Here is a 16111-nt window from a genome sequence, read left to right as displayed (position 1 = left end):
TTATTTTGTCAAATTTTGATAATTTAATGTTTGACTGCAACAACAAAACATCTCTACTTTGATATTTTGGTTCGTAAAGAAGTTAAAAGTTAATTCTATATTAAAAACGTGAGAGTTTGTGGAAGGCAACAAATTGCGTCATGTGTATTTTTATGCCACAAAATAACCACAAGATGGGGACAAACATAAACTATACGCAGAAGTCAATGCATTATCATTTCCTTGCTAAGTCTCAAATACATGAATTTGTATGTGTCTTTTGTCTTCCCTAAACATTGGGGGGGGGGGGGGGGATTTCCAATGGGGAAATCAATATTCTTAAAAATAAACTGACCTAGAGGGCACTGTAGTAAATGGGATTGTCTTCCCGTGCTGACTTTTCCATCTCTGTGCGGCTCCGTTACTGTTCAGTCCTCCCCAGCTGCAGGCTGAGTGTGCGGTGTGCTCCACACAATGTGCTTTAGATGAGTAGAAAACTGTTTCTTGCATGATGAAGAGCCAGAGAAGAAGTGGATGGTGAGGATGTGGGAGATGCTGCAGAGGTAGAGCATCTTAAACTGATTTTGACCTTTGACATTCGAACATCAGAGGTAAGTGTAGAAATATATATTTTTACTTACTATATTTATCTACTTTTTACTTTGGAAACAACATGAAACAGAGCGGCTAAAAATGTTTCAGCTTCTGCTGACGAAACGTCATTTTTTGCTATGTTTTTATTTTCACTAGCATGCCAGGGTTAGTCAGTTAATTTTACAAAAAGGTTCAAATGAACACAAACTGACTTCTTTGGTTTCTTGAAGATGTTTTACTTCTCATCCGAGGACTGGAATATAGGAGGGTCATGCTTGTAGACTGTAGCTGACCATTGTTGCTCAACAAGCTGAAACTACCAATGAATACCCCTAGAGAAGCTGTTGATGTTGTTATGCCCTATTGTGTTGGAGTGGTTGTTTTGAGTAGATGCAGGTGAGTGTAACCTAGACTGAATTTGTTTGGGACTTCTTTTGACGTCCCTTTGGATTAACATGAACTGGATGACTGAGAACCTTCACCAATACCAGATAATTAAACTTTTTTTATATCACTTTGCAACAATTTTCCCAACATTGATGTCTTTTTTCACAACTCTAGACACAAAACTCTCAACCAATGAACAAAATGCACATTTTTTAAAAACTCTCCTCTGTTTCTCAATTGCTTGGATGCCACACACATAAAACTTAGATCATTGTTCATTTAACAACAACAACCACCAGTTCAATTTGACACAACTTAACACCAAAGTACTCCTCTTTCAAAATGCAGTTCGCACATTACATTTCAAGTGAGTGTCTATTCCTTTCCTTTCAATGATCTAACTATCAACTGATTCAACTACTTCTGATTCTGACTCTGACTCTGACCCTGAAAATGATAAGTAACTGTTGCAATACCCTCAATGCTGTATGAATAAAGACAAACAATCAAACAATAGGTTAATTTGTGATTTGCCATCCGATTCTGCCAACTCGTTACTGATTGGATGCACATTGTGGAATGAGTATATAAAGAGGTGACTTGGAGCCAGGTTACAATGGAGGTCAAGGAGTGGTGGGAGGAGAACGAAGAGGAAGGCGTGTAGGTCAAAGGAATGGCAGAGGACAGCCAGGCCCCCCTTCTGAGAGGTGGTTGAGAACCTGTGGCCAAATCCACAACACAGAGTTGACGAGCATATAGAAGTAGAGTAATCACTGTTTCGTTTACAGTATTACAGTACAAGATAGACAGCTGAGAAACACAGCATTTGATTTTGTTTTTATAACTGTATTTGCTGTATTTTTGCTTTGATTTGTTACAGTATGATTGCACTGTGGTGTTTTGGATCAATATATTTCAGAATTTGTTGTTTGATTCCACTCTCTGTGGTATTCTCTCTACTACTGCAGTATCATCCCAGAGATTTGTTGACTGTACATGTAGTGCCATATGTGATTTTGTTCTGCAAGGTAGAGTTGCACGCTTGTATATTTGTTTAGATCTTTTTACAGTGCAGGCAGCAAAGCGAGAATTTTATTGTGCAGAAAAACATTTTTCTACTTTCACTTTACATATGACAATAAAACCTTTGAATCTCTGAATCATGAGACCTGTATCATCTATTTGGTTGTGATTGTTCAAACAATGACTTGTTGAAACTATGGGTTACTTGTGTGTGGGTGAGCTAGAGTTTTCTTTTAATGGTATTTCACAGTTGTTTGTGCAAGATTTCTTTAAATGTGCAAATTCACAATGAAGTGTTTTGAACACCAGACAGCCTGTGTTACAAATGATGACTTTTGTGTCCAGAGTTGTGAAAAAAGACATCAATATTGTGAAAATTGTTGCAAAGTGATTGAAAAAAACAGCAATTTGATTTTAAGGTAAAAATGGTTTAATTATCAGTGCGGGATAATAATTAAATAAACTGTAGATGAAAATGTTTTTTTAAATATAAGATCTACCTTTGATCCTTTCCTTCTTGATAAGGGGAAAAGATGAGGCCTCCAGTCTCTTGTAGAAAAGCTCTGCAGGTGTCTCTGCTCCTCCTTCTGGCTGGACACCTGCACTGTGAGTACACCAAACCAAGCTGAGATCAAATCAAAGTGCAGCAGGTGTTTTTGTGATGTAAAATTCTGGTGGATGTTCCAGGCAGACTCACCGCCCCGGCTCTTTTGAAAGCCCCGGTGGGCAAACCCTTCACTCTGACCTGCAGCATTTCCAGGGATCGAGGTGAATCTGTCAGGCAGGTGCGTTGGCTGGACGTCCAGAATCAGACCCTGCTGAGCTACCAGCCAATGAACAAAGACAGCGTGAGTGGACAGCAGCACGTGGAGCTGGCCCCGTCCTCCTCAAAAGACTCCTCGTCCATCATCATCCACAGGGTGGGCTTCCGCGATGAAGGATGCTACACCTGCATCTTTGATCTGCAGCCTTCTGGTTCGAAGCAGGGACAGACATGCCTCACTGTTGATGGTGAGTAATGTAACTGTTTCCGTGCGAGACAAAGTAGCATAGAATGAAAGAAATGTCTCAAAAGAGGCCGGAATTCGCTTCAAACCTACAATTAAATATGTTTTAAGGCACATATTTCGCTGCATAACTTATTCATTTGATGCTCTGTGTGTTAAAAAGATCAAACATATCGTTTTTGTTGAAAAATTATGGAGTAAACCCTGATTTGGTCAAATCTTACAAACAAAAATGCAACTTTATGCAATACTGCAGAATTTTACACAATCTTTTAGCCCTTAGAGGGCTGGGTTTAGTTTTTTATACCACTATTACGAGCTCAACATCTGTAAACTTTGCATGACTACAAAAGTGTTTGTGTTTGACAAAACTGGCTAAATTCTGCCAATATCTTTAAAACATCTGTTTTCCAACTGTTTTGCTGGGATTTTTTATTTATTTTTGGTGACAAAAAGAGCAAAGAAACAAGGCAAACCGTTTAAAAAGCTGCAAATGTAGATCTCTCTTCTGCTTTACCAAAATTAGTCAAGCTTCATGTTAGCAACACAGTTGGAGTCATGAACTGCGTGGATTAAACCTCCAGACGTGTGAATAATTGAATAATCCCAGAGTGACACACACCTCAGCCTCAGGAGCTCACAGTGATGACCTGTCCTCTGTTTGACACAACAAAACCTCACCGCTGCTTCCTGTTTCGTAAAGCCATAGATTTGTTTTAACTGAGGATAAAAGTGAAGTTCTCCATACAAGAGAGAAATATCCCGACTGCAAATCACAAGAGGATCCCGACTTGACTGATTTCTGGACGTCTCCTCGTTGCACACATGGATATAAACTGGAAACATGTGGCTGCAGATGTGTCCATAACCACGAGGCTGCTGAGGCTGAGCCAGTGGTGTTCACAACGAGCTGAGGAGCGGTGGGAGAAGGAGGGCTTCACTTAAACAGAACCAGCTGCTGCAGATTCCTCTGACTGGTTTCTGTTTGGGGTACCTCATATTTCTGTCTCACTGTTCTGTCTGTCTCCTCGCCTCATGCCCCACGCCCCCTCCCTGCAGCCCAAGTCACTTCAGACAGAAACAAAACAGCAGTGAGCGGCAAGCGGGCCTCCCTCTCCTGCTCCTACGGGTTGCCTGAAAAGGTGAAGCAGGTCATGTGGTTGCACTCTCCAACTGGTGGTCAGCCTTCAGAGGTGGCCTCCTACGCCCAGAGGAGCGACCCCATGATCGAGCCCGCGTACCAGGGGAGAGTCTGGCTCACCCCCTCCCTTTCGGACAGCCAGCTCACCATCCAGCCTGTCGCCATCCAGGATGAGGGCTGCTACACCTGCACGTACGAAACTCACTCAGACGAGAAGAAGAGCTCTGTGGTCTGCCTCTCTACCTACGGTAAATATCCACACAGCTCATGTAAGATCCCCACTACATAAACTAATTTCATGTGCCAAAGTTTCACCAAAAATGTGGCTCAGTATTTTGTTGCCTCAGAATAAAAAGTGGCACCCCACCCATCTGATGAGCTCCTCCACTTTCACACTCTTGAGCTCCTTCATCAACAGCAGCTTTTCAGGCGTTTGAAGCATCACTTTTTACCCAGAAGAGCTTCAGCAGAGCTGCTCATGACTTATATTACTCCAAGAGTAAAATAGTAATATTATATTGCATCACACTTGTACTTATATTACATATTCTGATACAAAACCAGATCACCTATAGGGAGGTGTGTGTTAATGTGAGCTAGTTTACATAAACGTCCCACAATCCACCCGCCAGGGGCGGTTTAAGGTCCACATGCCAGATGTTTTCATCACATTCCTGAAGGAAAACTGTCTGAGGTTCAGCTTGGGGTGTTAAGAGTTTGAAAATGCATACTTTAATGCTTTAACTTAGGTCAAAAAGTTCTTGGATACTTCCACTTTTTCTTAAGTAAAAGTACAAATAAAGAGGTAAAAACAACTTAAGTAAAAATAAATGCAGTATTGACAGCACTGTCCTGGATGTGTGTCCCTCATCCACGTCAACAGCCGGGTCTTTACCTGCAGAGTGACGGCACTCAGGTTCTGTCTGTGTCCTCGCCAAACATCAACATGCATGAGAGGACATGTGGGAGATAGATCAGGGCAAACATTACACTATTCTGTCAATAACTGGCTGTTTTTATCTTTTTGGTAAAAACAAAGGAACCACTGCTCCAGACCAACGGCTTTCATCCCTTCTTTAGGGCCATTATTAAACTTTTGAAGGTTTGACTTGGACTTTGGAGACAGGATCTTCTGACATACGTAGGATTTAGACAAGAACATTGATCTTTTCTGGTTAAAATAAGTTATATGAAACTGCAGGAGGACTAACGTATGGCTAATCCGCTAACACAGAGCAGCTACGTTCATGTGAAGAAAGGACCGTTTGAAGGACTGATGGAGGCAGGGAGTGAGGTCCTGCTTGACTGTGTCAGTGTTTGCAGCAGACAGTGAGGGCCTCTGTGCTTTGTCCGTTTCCCTTTGTGCTCGTTCACTTTTGCAATTTTCTGCCGTTCCCTCTCTCCCTCGGTAGCCTCTGGGAACAGATGTGCTTTTGTCTGAGACTGAACTGTACATTAGTCGTTTTCATAGCACTGATACATGATTAGCATTAATAGGTCACTGGGTGACACAACACTCCCTGCTTTGTTCCTGCTGTCGGACACATCTAATAGTGACCAATAAAAACACCAGTCAGGTTATTAATCCTCTGTAGGAGACAGCAGGAGCCTCGGCTGGATGAAATCCTCTCAACATGACAATATTTGGACACAGAGGCGGGGTGGTTTATCTACTGTTAATGAAAATATGGTGAACTTAAAGATTTGTGAGGAATGTGGTCTCGGAGTACAAACACAGATTTATGTTGGTTTATTTGAATTTAGCTCAGGAAAACAGGATTTTACTGTTATTTCCACAAGAAGTTAGTAGTTATCTGCACGCTCACTTAAAGAACTACGACACAATAACTTCCCGTTTGGATAGATTCTGCTTCAAAATATCTGTAAGATGTTATTATGGTTTAGAATATGAGACCGCCCCACATCCTGGTCTAATCAGGATCAAAGGTGGCAGAAATTCATCACTCAGAATGCTGAAACATTCTGAAAAATGTGAATATCTGTGGTGAAATGTGCTCCTGCCAAAAAGAAAAATGTGCTCGGTTCCAGTGCACCACATTCCTCACTCAGCCCCGAGCAGACAATTGAAAACAGTCAGAGATTTACTCCTGGATCTTATGAAAGCAAGAACTCACGTGTTTTAGCTGATCCAGGTTTCTGGTCGGCTATCACGTAGACAAACACCAATAAACTTTATACAATATAAATTTTCATTGCTGCCTCAGAATGTTCCATCAACTTTGTCTTGTTTACCTTTCATGACGTTTAGAGCTTTACAGATGTGTCATGCAACAGTTGGACTTTTCTCCATCGCTCTTTTCAGTCCTGCCCAAACCCCAGGTGAGCTACAGGACAACCTCCCCAGGTGTGATCGAGGCCAACTGCACCTCCATGTCCCGGCCCCCGGTAGAGATTGTGTGGAACGTGGAGACGGACAACCGCACCATCGGTGCCCCCCTGACCTCACAGCTCCCCCAGGAGGACGGCACCACTCTGGTCGTCAGTACGCTGACCGTCCAATCGGGGCTGCTGAAGGACGTGTCCGTCAAATGCTTGGTGCACCACAAAGGGCTGGAGTCTCCGATCGCTGTGTCCATGAATACTAAAAGTGGGTATTTGGTGGTATTAATTCAGACATGTTTTAAAGTGTGTTTTTGTTTATTACAGACAAAAAGTACGTTCATTTCAGTACAAAGTGTACAACGGCCCACCCAAAAATGTGAAACTCATCATTTATAACAGTTTTGAGTTATAAAATTGCAATGCTCAAGCCATCAGTTAATCATTCCGCAACTTTTACACCTTAAACAATGTTTTATTGTAAAGTCCTGGTGACATACTATCATCTATTATGTTCATTTTCAGAGCTGTGATAGTGTTATGGGGTCCCATGTCTGTTTACCGCACTATGCAGGTTTTGACCCGCCGTCCACCGGAAGTACTAACTGCGCATTGCTTTACGGATGGGTCTCACTCTCCAAAGCAGAGACTGTAGAAAAGTCCAAAATCAATGCACAGTGAGCAACTTGTGTCTGATTTAGTGAAAACGCTTGATAAAATGTGTTTTTTAGTTGAGTAGCACCTTCCTTAGTAGAAATGAAAGCACTGGGGCCGAATGGAGACCCATCTAAAAAGGCAGCCAGCAACTATGGCAGCGCTAGTCCACGGGGCGTCTACGTATATATGTCTGTGGTAGACCTGCGGTTTAGAGACGTGAGCAATGGCACATCCACCAAAGAAAGAAATCCCTCATCAGAGAAATCTGAAACAGAGAAAGTCAGAGTAAGAGCAAAGACCACAGTTAACATGGTGCCGGCTTTTCCTCGCTGGAGAGCTCTTCTTGAAAGAACGTCATGTACTACGGACTCTGACCTAGCCGTGCTGCTAATGGATAGTAATAAATCATTTCACCAGGGTTGTTGTGTTTGGTCGGTCATGAAGTTGTTGTACAGTCCTGATAAAACTCTGTTCAATGCAGAAACGCTGCTTTATTCTTTGGGCACGCAAGTTGGAAAAAAGCCAGTAAACATGCCTCTTATGCGTGACAGAGAAATTTGATTTTACAACTGTGACGTTAGGATGCAAGCCTGGAGGGGGAGACAGGGAGCATGTATCCGCAAAGTTCAGGAATGGGGCTTAAAATGTTAGAGGGGACATATAATGCAAAACTCACCTTTTGCATTCTTTTGTGATTCTGTTTGGGTCTCTAATGCCCCTATAAACACTCTCAACATGAAAAAACCATCCATCTGTTGTGCCTAAAACGAGGCGTTTCAAAAAAGTCATCAAAGTAATCAATACAGAACCACTTCTCACATGCAAGAGAGAGCTGCTGTTGGGGGAGCAGTGGCTATTCTCCGAGCCCCTCCTGGATATATGAGCTTCTCAGCACATAGCAGCCCGAGTGTTGGAGGAGTGGGCGGCCAGCTCCAGCTTGTTTACTTAAAGTGACAGAGCCCTGATGCAGCTGATTCTGGAAGGTTCTGAAACGGAATAAAACGGATTGAATCACATCATATGTGAGGGACTTAGTGCAGATAACGTCATAAACATGATCTGTGTCCACCTCAAAACTTTAAAATATGTGGTAGAGTTGCCAGTATGAGTCATGGAGAATTATCCATTAGAATTATATAAGCCTGTAGGTTGCTTTGAGTTTACACCAGTTCACAGGGTCAGATGTTTTACACATGACAGAAAAAAGAGAGTTAAACTATAAATGTAATCTTGCCACACAAAAACCACCTGAATTTGATCAAATAATTACACCGCTGATGGCAGACAACTCTCCTCATCAAGTTTTTTTTTCCCCCTTTTTAGTTGGCACCGCTCTCACCATCCTCATCTCAGTTACCACCGTAGCAGCTCTGCTGGTTTTGTCCCTCTGCTTCTGTCTTTGGAAGTGCTTCTTGCACAAAGAAGGTGAGCAGAATGCTCACGTAGCATTCTGTGCTGTTTTTACACCAAGTTTTGGGAGAAGCCCATTCAGTTTGACTGGATTAGCTAAGGATTATAAATATTTGATCTTTTTTCTGCTTGTAACAGTGATAAGTGATTCAAATGGTGTGACGAGTCTTTCTGATTCACTCTGCAATTATTTTCTAAAGTTCAAGAACTCGTTTCAAAATCAACAGTTGAGCTTTGTTGCTGTTGTGGGGCTTGGCTAGCAGCTTGCTTTAGAAACGATGAAGGAGCAAAACCTCACAGGAACAAGCAATAACACTAAAATGCAGCTGTTTTCGTATCTCAGCGGGTAGAAGGTGTGTCCAGTCTCAATTACACTATGACAGTTTCTGAAATTAATTCCAACATACATAATATCAAAATCATCCCTTCATCCATCCATTCTCTCTCACTTATCCGGAGTATAAGTGGGCCAGCTCCTCCGGGGGAATCCCAAGGCATTCCCTGGCCAGTTGAGAGACAGAGTCCCTCCAGTATGTCCTGGTTTTCATTAGGGTCTCCTCCCGGTTGGACGTGCCCAGAAAACCTCACGAGAGAGGCATCCTGACCAGATGCCCGAGCCACCTCAACTGGCTCCTATTGATGTGGAGGAGCAGCGGGTCTACTCCGAGCCCCTCCCGAATGACCGAGCTTCTCACCCTATCTCTAAGAGAGACCCCAGACACCCTGCAGCGAAAACTCATTTTGGCTACTTGTATTCATGATCTTGTTCTTTCGGTCACTTCCCAAAGCTCGTGACCATAAGTGAGGGTAGGAATGTAGATCGACCGGTAAATCGAGAGCTTGGCTTTTAACCACAGCACTCTCTTCACCACGGCAGACCGGTACAACACTGCAGATGCAGCACCAATCCGCCTATCGCACCATCTTTCCCTCACTCGTGAACAAGACCCCGAGATACTTAAACCCCTTTACTTGAGGCAGGACCTCATCCCTGACCTGGAGAAGGCATTCTACCCTTTTCCGACTTAAACCATGGTTTCAGATTTAGAGGAGCTGATTCTTTTCCCAACTGCTTCACACTCGGCTGCGAACCCCTCCAGAGAAAGCCAGAGATCATGGTCTGATGAAGCCAACAGGACCGCATCATCTGCAAAAAGCAGATACCTGATCCTTAGACCACCAAAACAGATCCAAACACCTTGGCTGCACCTAGAAAGCCTGTCCATAAAAGTTGTGAACAGAATCGGTGACAAAGGGCAGCCTTGGCGGAGTCCAACTCTCACTGGGAACAAGCTCAACTTACTGCTGGCAATGCGGTCCAAGCTTGGACACCGGTCATACAGGGACCTAACAGCCCATATCAGAGGGCCTGGTAACCCATTCTCTTGGAGTAGCCCCCACAGGGCCCCCGAAAGGGCCTCCAGAGGGACACAGTCGGACGCATTCTCCAAATCCACAAACCACATGCAGATTGGTTGGGTGAACTCTGACATACCCTCCAGGATCTCCCTAAGGCGATAGAGCTGGTCCAGGGTTCCACGGCCAGGACGAAAACCTCATTGTTAGTAATGCATTTTATTTAAAGTGCCTTTAACTCTTTGATGCATAATGGTCACTACAGTGGACAGGTATTCAAAATTGTTATTTATTTATTTTTTGCTATTAAGTACAGCTGTTGAAGACTTTATTGTGTGTTGCATGTGAACCCCTCCATTTGGACTTCAGTAAGTCAAGCCAACATATTTTATGTTCAGAATGCACGCTGTCCACTGAGGTGGACATGTAATAAATTATTTGTAAATTAACAAAATATTACACAAAATATTTGTTGAAATTTGTTTCATTCACACCTAAAAATGAATGAAAAAAAATTGTTTAAAAAATCATGGTTGAAGATTTCATAATTCATGCATCAAAGGGTTAAGGGAACTCAGGGTCACTGTACCAGAATGATAAAAGTCGAGCTAAACATTAAAAGCAGCAACAAATAACTCATTTAAAACCCTAGGAAAACAAGCAACAGAACTATTCTTTTTCTATTGCAGCTATCCAGAAATGTTTCTAAGGGACATTTTTCTTTAATGTGTATGAAAGCAGCATGCACCAGCTTTGCAAGTTTAAATGAAAGTAAAGTCCTGGAATGGTTTTACTGTTTACTTGTACTAAACCAAAGTTTTCACTCAAAGAAGATGCATTGGAACATTATATACAGGTCCTTCGCAAAAAATTAGCATATTGTGATAAAGTTCGTTATTTTCTGTAATGTGCTGATAAACATTAGACTTTCATATATATTAGAGCCATTACACACAACTGAAGCAGTTCAAGCCTTTTATTGTTTCTAATATTGATGATTTTGACATACAGCTCATGAAAGCCCAAAATTTCTATCTAAAAAAATTAGCATATTTCATCCAACCAATAAAAGAAAAGTGTTTTAGCACAAAAAAGTCAACCTTCAAATAATTATGTTCTGTTATGCACTCAGTACTTGGTCAGGAATCCTTTTGCAGAAATGACTGCTTCAACGCGGTGTGGCATGGAGGCAATTAGCCTGTGGCACTGCTGAGGTGTTATGGAGGCCCAGGATGCTTTGATAGTGGCCTTAAACTCATCCAGAGTGTTGGGTCTTGCATCTCTCAACTTTCTCTTCACAATATCCCACAGATTCTCTATGGGGTTCAGGTCAGGAGAGTTGGCAGGCCAGTTGAGAACAGTAATACCATGGTCAGTAAACCATTTACCAGTGGTTTTGGCACTGTGAGCAGGTGTCAGGTCATGCTGAAAAATGAAATCTTCATCTCCATAAAGTATTTTAGCAGATGGAAGCATGAAGTGCTCCAAAATCTCCTGACAGCTATCTGCATTGACCCTGCCCTTAATAAAACACAGTGGACCAACACCAGCAGCTGACATGGCACCCCAGACCATCCCTGACTGTGGGTACTTGACACTGGACTTCAGGCATTTTGGCATTTCCCTCTGCCCAGTCTTCCTCCAGACTCTGGCACCTTGATTTCTGAATGACATGCAAAATTTGCTTTCATCCGAAAAAAGTACTTTGGACCACTGAGCAACAGTCCAGTGCTGCTTCTCTGTAGCCCAGGTCAGGCGCTTCTGCCGCTGTTTCTGGTTCAAAAGTGGCTTGACCTGGGGAATGAGGCACCTGTAGCCCATTTCCTGCACACGTCTGTACACGGTGGCTCTGGATGTTTCTACTCCAGACTCAGTCCACTGCTTCTGCAGGTCCCCCAAGGTCTGGAATCGGTCCTTCTCCACAATCTTTCTCAGAGCCCGGTCACCTCTTCTCGTTGTGCAGCGTTTTCTGCCACACTTTTTCCTTCCCACAGACTTCCCACTGAGGTGCCTTGATACAGCACTCTGGGAACAGCCTATTCGTTCAGAAATTTCTTTCTGTGTCTTACCCTCTTGCTTGAGGGTGTCAATGATGGCCTTCTGGACAGCAGTCAGGTCGGCAGTCGTACCCATGATTGTGGTTTTGAGTAATGAACCAGGCTGGGAGTTTTTAAAGGCCTCAGGAATCTTTTGCAGGTGTTTAGAGTTAATTAGTTGATTCAGATGATTAGGTTAATAGCTCGTTTAGAGAACCTTTTCGTGATATGCTAATTTTTTGAGATAGGAATTTTGGGTTTTCATGAGCTATATGCCAAATTCACGAATATTAGAAACGGTAAAAGCCTTGAACTTGTGTGTAGCGATGGGTACCAAATTCGGTCCTTTTTAAGGTGCCGACCGAATTCCATAGTACCAACTGAGCACCAATTTACGTCATTTGAAACGGTGCCTCGTTTCGGTACCCGTCCTTCATAACGAGAACTTGCCTAGACATCTGCGCATGCACAAGGGCGTTACTTTGGTCGCTGCGAGCGAGTTGTAAACAGAGCAGCATGGTAGAAAGAACGCACGGTAAAGCTTGGGTCCACTTCACTAAATGTGATGGGTAACTGGGTGATGATGAAACCAGCGACAAAGATCTAAGTGAGACATCCTCATCTTAATCTGCTTCGGTAGGTAAATAAAATGTTTAAGATAACGTTAGCTTGATATGTTAGCTTCCGTTCCGCTAATGGTGCGTTCGCTTTCTCCTCGGAATTCCGAATCTCCGGCTAGATGAACATGAACGCGCTCTAAAGTTTGGCTTCACTTTACTAAATGCGACGGGTGATTGGGTGAAGATGAAACCAGCGTCAACGATCTAAGTGTGAGGCATCATCGTTTTAATCTGCTCCAGCAGCTAAATAAACTGTTTAAGATAATGTTAGCTTGATAAATTAGATTCCATTGCCACCTTTGTTATCAGCTAATGGTGCGTTCGCTTTCTCCTTGGAAATTCTATCTTCCCAGTAGGAAAAATCAAATGAAAAAGGACGGTAAAAGGAATGAAGATACACAGTAAATTTAGTTCACAGTAAAGATGTTTGCTTCAGTTTAATTATCAGCTTATAAAACTACAAGGACAATGTTAAAATACAAACAGTTGTATGTTTTTTATCGTGATATTTATCAAATATGGTTATATATTGAGAAAAATAAATATTTAATTATAAAAGAGAATTAAAATATTAAACACTCAAAGGTATCTAAAATTGGTACCATTAAGTACCTGTATCAATTCCTAGGTACCGGGAATTAGTACCGAATCGATTCAAATGTCAAAGGTACCCAAAATGAATCTAATATGTATGAAAGTCTAATGTTTATCAATACATTACAGAGAATAATAAACTTTATCACAATATGCTAATTTTTTGAGAAGGACCTGTATAGGTTATTTATATATGTATGTATGTATGTATATATATATATATATATATATATATATATATATATATATATTGCTGAAACTGAAATATGGCAGGTTTAAATGTTTGTATCATCTCTTTCTTTATGTGCATTTTTTTTTCAGATAATTAACATTACACATGGAACCAGTAGCAGAAAAGAAGAGGCTAAGATGGAGTCCATGAAGGATCACTTTATGGATGCAAAGGGAATCCTTTCTCAAACACCTGCACAGGAAGACAACCAGTACAATCCTGTCTCTGATCATCCACATTCAGAACTGCTCTGCTGTTTTAATGTCAGACGCTTGTCCTCACACGCTGTCTATGGCCCAGTCAGAGCCCCATGCAATTAAAAATGAGCACTACTATGCATTAGCTGACAGCATTGGCTTCTCAGCTTACGTACAGATGTCAATCACAGAGTGTCCACACTCGTTTGCAAAAGTAAATTGATGCTAAGTTATGGACAAGTTTATATATATATATATATATATATATATATATATATATATATATATATATATATATATATATATATATATATATATACATACATACACATACATATACATATATGCATACATATACATATACTGTATAAGCATAAACCAATGTGTATTCCCTCTGTCGGCCGACTAGAAGTGAGCATTCACAAGCGTGAGGCATTGCTTCCAGCTGTAATCATGGAAGTAAGGAGAGGGGCTTAGGGTGTGATACATTTTTCCACCTCTAGATGGTGCCCTCTGACACAAAGTCTAGATTTCTGCTTTCATTGGAGGGTTGAGAGGGTGGGTGAGAATTGCTGCTTGTTAGATATTTATGTGACCTTGGATTTTAACAGAACAGATGTGAAACAAATGCAATGATGCTTCTAAGTAATGTTTTGTTCATCATCCTAGTAATTTTTCAAAACCAAGATTTGTGTTACTGAAGTGCATGATTTGCAGTCACTGACAGAAATGGGGTTTAGTCATTAAAAGCTTTGATGTGTTTTATTTTTTGTTTTATAAGAGCATTTAGTAGTCTCCAGACTTTAGCTACTCTGAGTTCTTCTGCTAGAAAACAAGATATTTTAATGAAAACGTATGTATTTGGAGCAAATACAAAAAAATTAAACAAACTGAATTATTTAAGAATGAGAAATATCTTTGAATCCTGATTCGATAAAGCCTAAATGTCACATCTCTGCTGTCTTTATATTAAATTGGATTCATAGAGGTATCAGATTGTCTCCTGATGTGCAAAACCTGCCTGTCAGATCCTCGTCTTTGGTGCAGTTTTTCAGTCACAGTTTTGAGAAGTTTGAAGTTCCTGCAGAGGACGGTTCTGCTTTGATGCATCTTTAAACTCTGGAACATGTATGACTTTAAGAAACATGCTTGATTTATTTTCAAATCGCACACATTAGAAATGTTTGAAAGTTTGCTTGACGTATTTGTGTCCACATGTAAAAGCTGACAGTATGGAATATTAGTTCAAAGATCTATTGTTACCTTAATAAAGGTATATATGTCTCAATGTATGAGCTTGTTTTGTGGATTGCTTAGTTTAAAAAATTTAAAGTAGATATAAAATTGTTTAAATTTGATTGACTTCCCTTAGCCCCTCCCCCGACCTCTACGGAAAAGTGAATCATGTATGGAAGACAAGAGTCTTGACCAGTTGTGCGTCAACAAGTGGGAGCTGTCAATCAATGATAATGCACCCCAGTTAGCATGCACTACGGGGTGAAGCACTATCAGCTTAGAAATAGTTAAAGTCAGTCTGTAAACTTCAAGCTAATTGGGATTTAGCCTTTGTTCAAAGAGCTAAGTAATTAGTGAAGCGTTCAATCTTATGAAACTGGTCTATTTTTTTTTTTGCCTGCTGAAGTGTTAGTGCAGTTAGGCCGTGAGTGCCGGTTTCCTGCCAGCTTTAGTTGTCTCTGTTCTTGATTTGATTAAAATCCATGACTAGCGGCTCCTACAGAACCCGATGAGGAGATAATGCCGCAGTTACAACCAGGTCTGTCTGAGCAGGAACATACCAAAAACATTACTTTTCCGTTAGCTCTACGAGACGATTTGTGCCGGGGCTGCAAACTCGCATCTGACTGGCTTCACACGCTCTCAGGCCACAACTCAAATTTCTCCAGATAAAAAAGCTGCCATCCACTATCCCGCTCACATGCATGGAATAATGAAAAAGTTGGCTGCACTGTGTGTGTGTGTGTGTGTGTGTGGGGGGGGGGGGGGGGGGAATGAGGCATAGCTTTCAGCTCCTTCATGAAGGGGACGGATAGCAGGGATGGGAGCTACGTATGTCCATTCAAATCTCAAATGATAATTTTTCTTTTTCCTTGATGATGTCACAGGCCCCCGCGTTAAGGGTGGTCGTGTGTTTCACTGTGATTCTCAACCCAAGTAAAACAGCCTCCCTTTAACCTAAGGTTTGATCTAATCAAGCTTTCAGACAAGCGTGCAGGCTGTCAGTCTTACAGTTTGAATCAGAGCCCTGTCAGAGGGAAAATTACCACTGTGCATGTGTGCGTGCATTTTGGCACGTAGGTGTGGACTGCAATCTTCAGACACCATTGCTGAAAGAAGCATTTCCACACAGAAACACAAGTCCATTCTCCCATCTGGGGATTTAAACACAGCTTCATTTTAACGTTTCACTGTGTACACTCTGGTCTGCATTCCTGTTAAGTAAACTGAGATGAGTAAGGTCAAAGACAAACAGGTTTTGGAGAAACAGTATGAATCAGTTGTGTTAGTTGAATGTGGTCA

The 16111-nt window shown here is 41.6% G+C and overlaps 1 protein-coding gene across 2 annotated transcripts; it reads left to right on the top strand.

The window, feature by feature from the left end:
- The first annotated feature begins 532 nt into the window (after nt 1-532).
- zgc:113337 (OX-2 membrane glycoprotein) lies at nt 533-13674 on the top strand. 2 transcript variants are annotated; one of them, XM_054746842.2, is made up of 7 exons: nt 533-590; nt 2509-2589; nt 2671-2994; nt 4050-4379; nt 6455-6739; nt 8452-8553; nt 13466-13674. In XM_054746842.2, exons 2-7 carry the CDS (start codon nt 2517-2519, stop codon nt 13471-13473), a joined length of 1122 nt encoding a protein of 373 aa, XP_054602817.1. In that variant the 5' UTR covers nt 533-590; nt 2509-2516; the 3' UTR covers nt 13474-13674. The 2 variants fall into 2 exon arrangements, with proteins under 2 accessions (XP_054602817.1, XP_054602818.1); XM_054746843.2 differs by lacking the exon at nt 8452-8553 and having other exon boundaries at nt 13466-13604.
- The last annotated feature ends 2437 nt before the right edge of the window (nt 13675-16111 follow it).

The sequence above is a fragment of the Nothobranchius furzeri genome, chromosome 14 (assembly GCF_043380555.1).
Source record: "Nothobranchius furzeri strain GRZ-AD chromosome 14, NfurGRZ-RIMD1, whole genome shotgun sequence".
In the NCBI taxonomy this organism is placed as follows: domain Eukaryota; kingdom Metazoa; phylum Chordata; class Actinopteri; order Cyprinodontiformes; family Nothobranchiidae; genus Nothobranchius; species Nothobranchius furzeri.
This window is presented reverse-complemented; position numbering and strand designations above follow the sequence as displayed.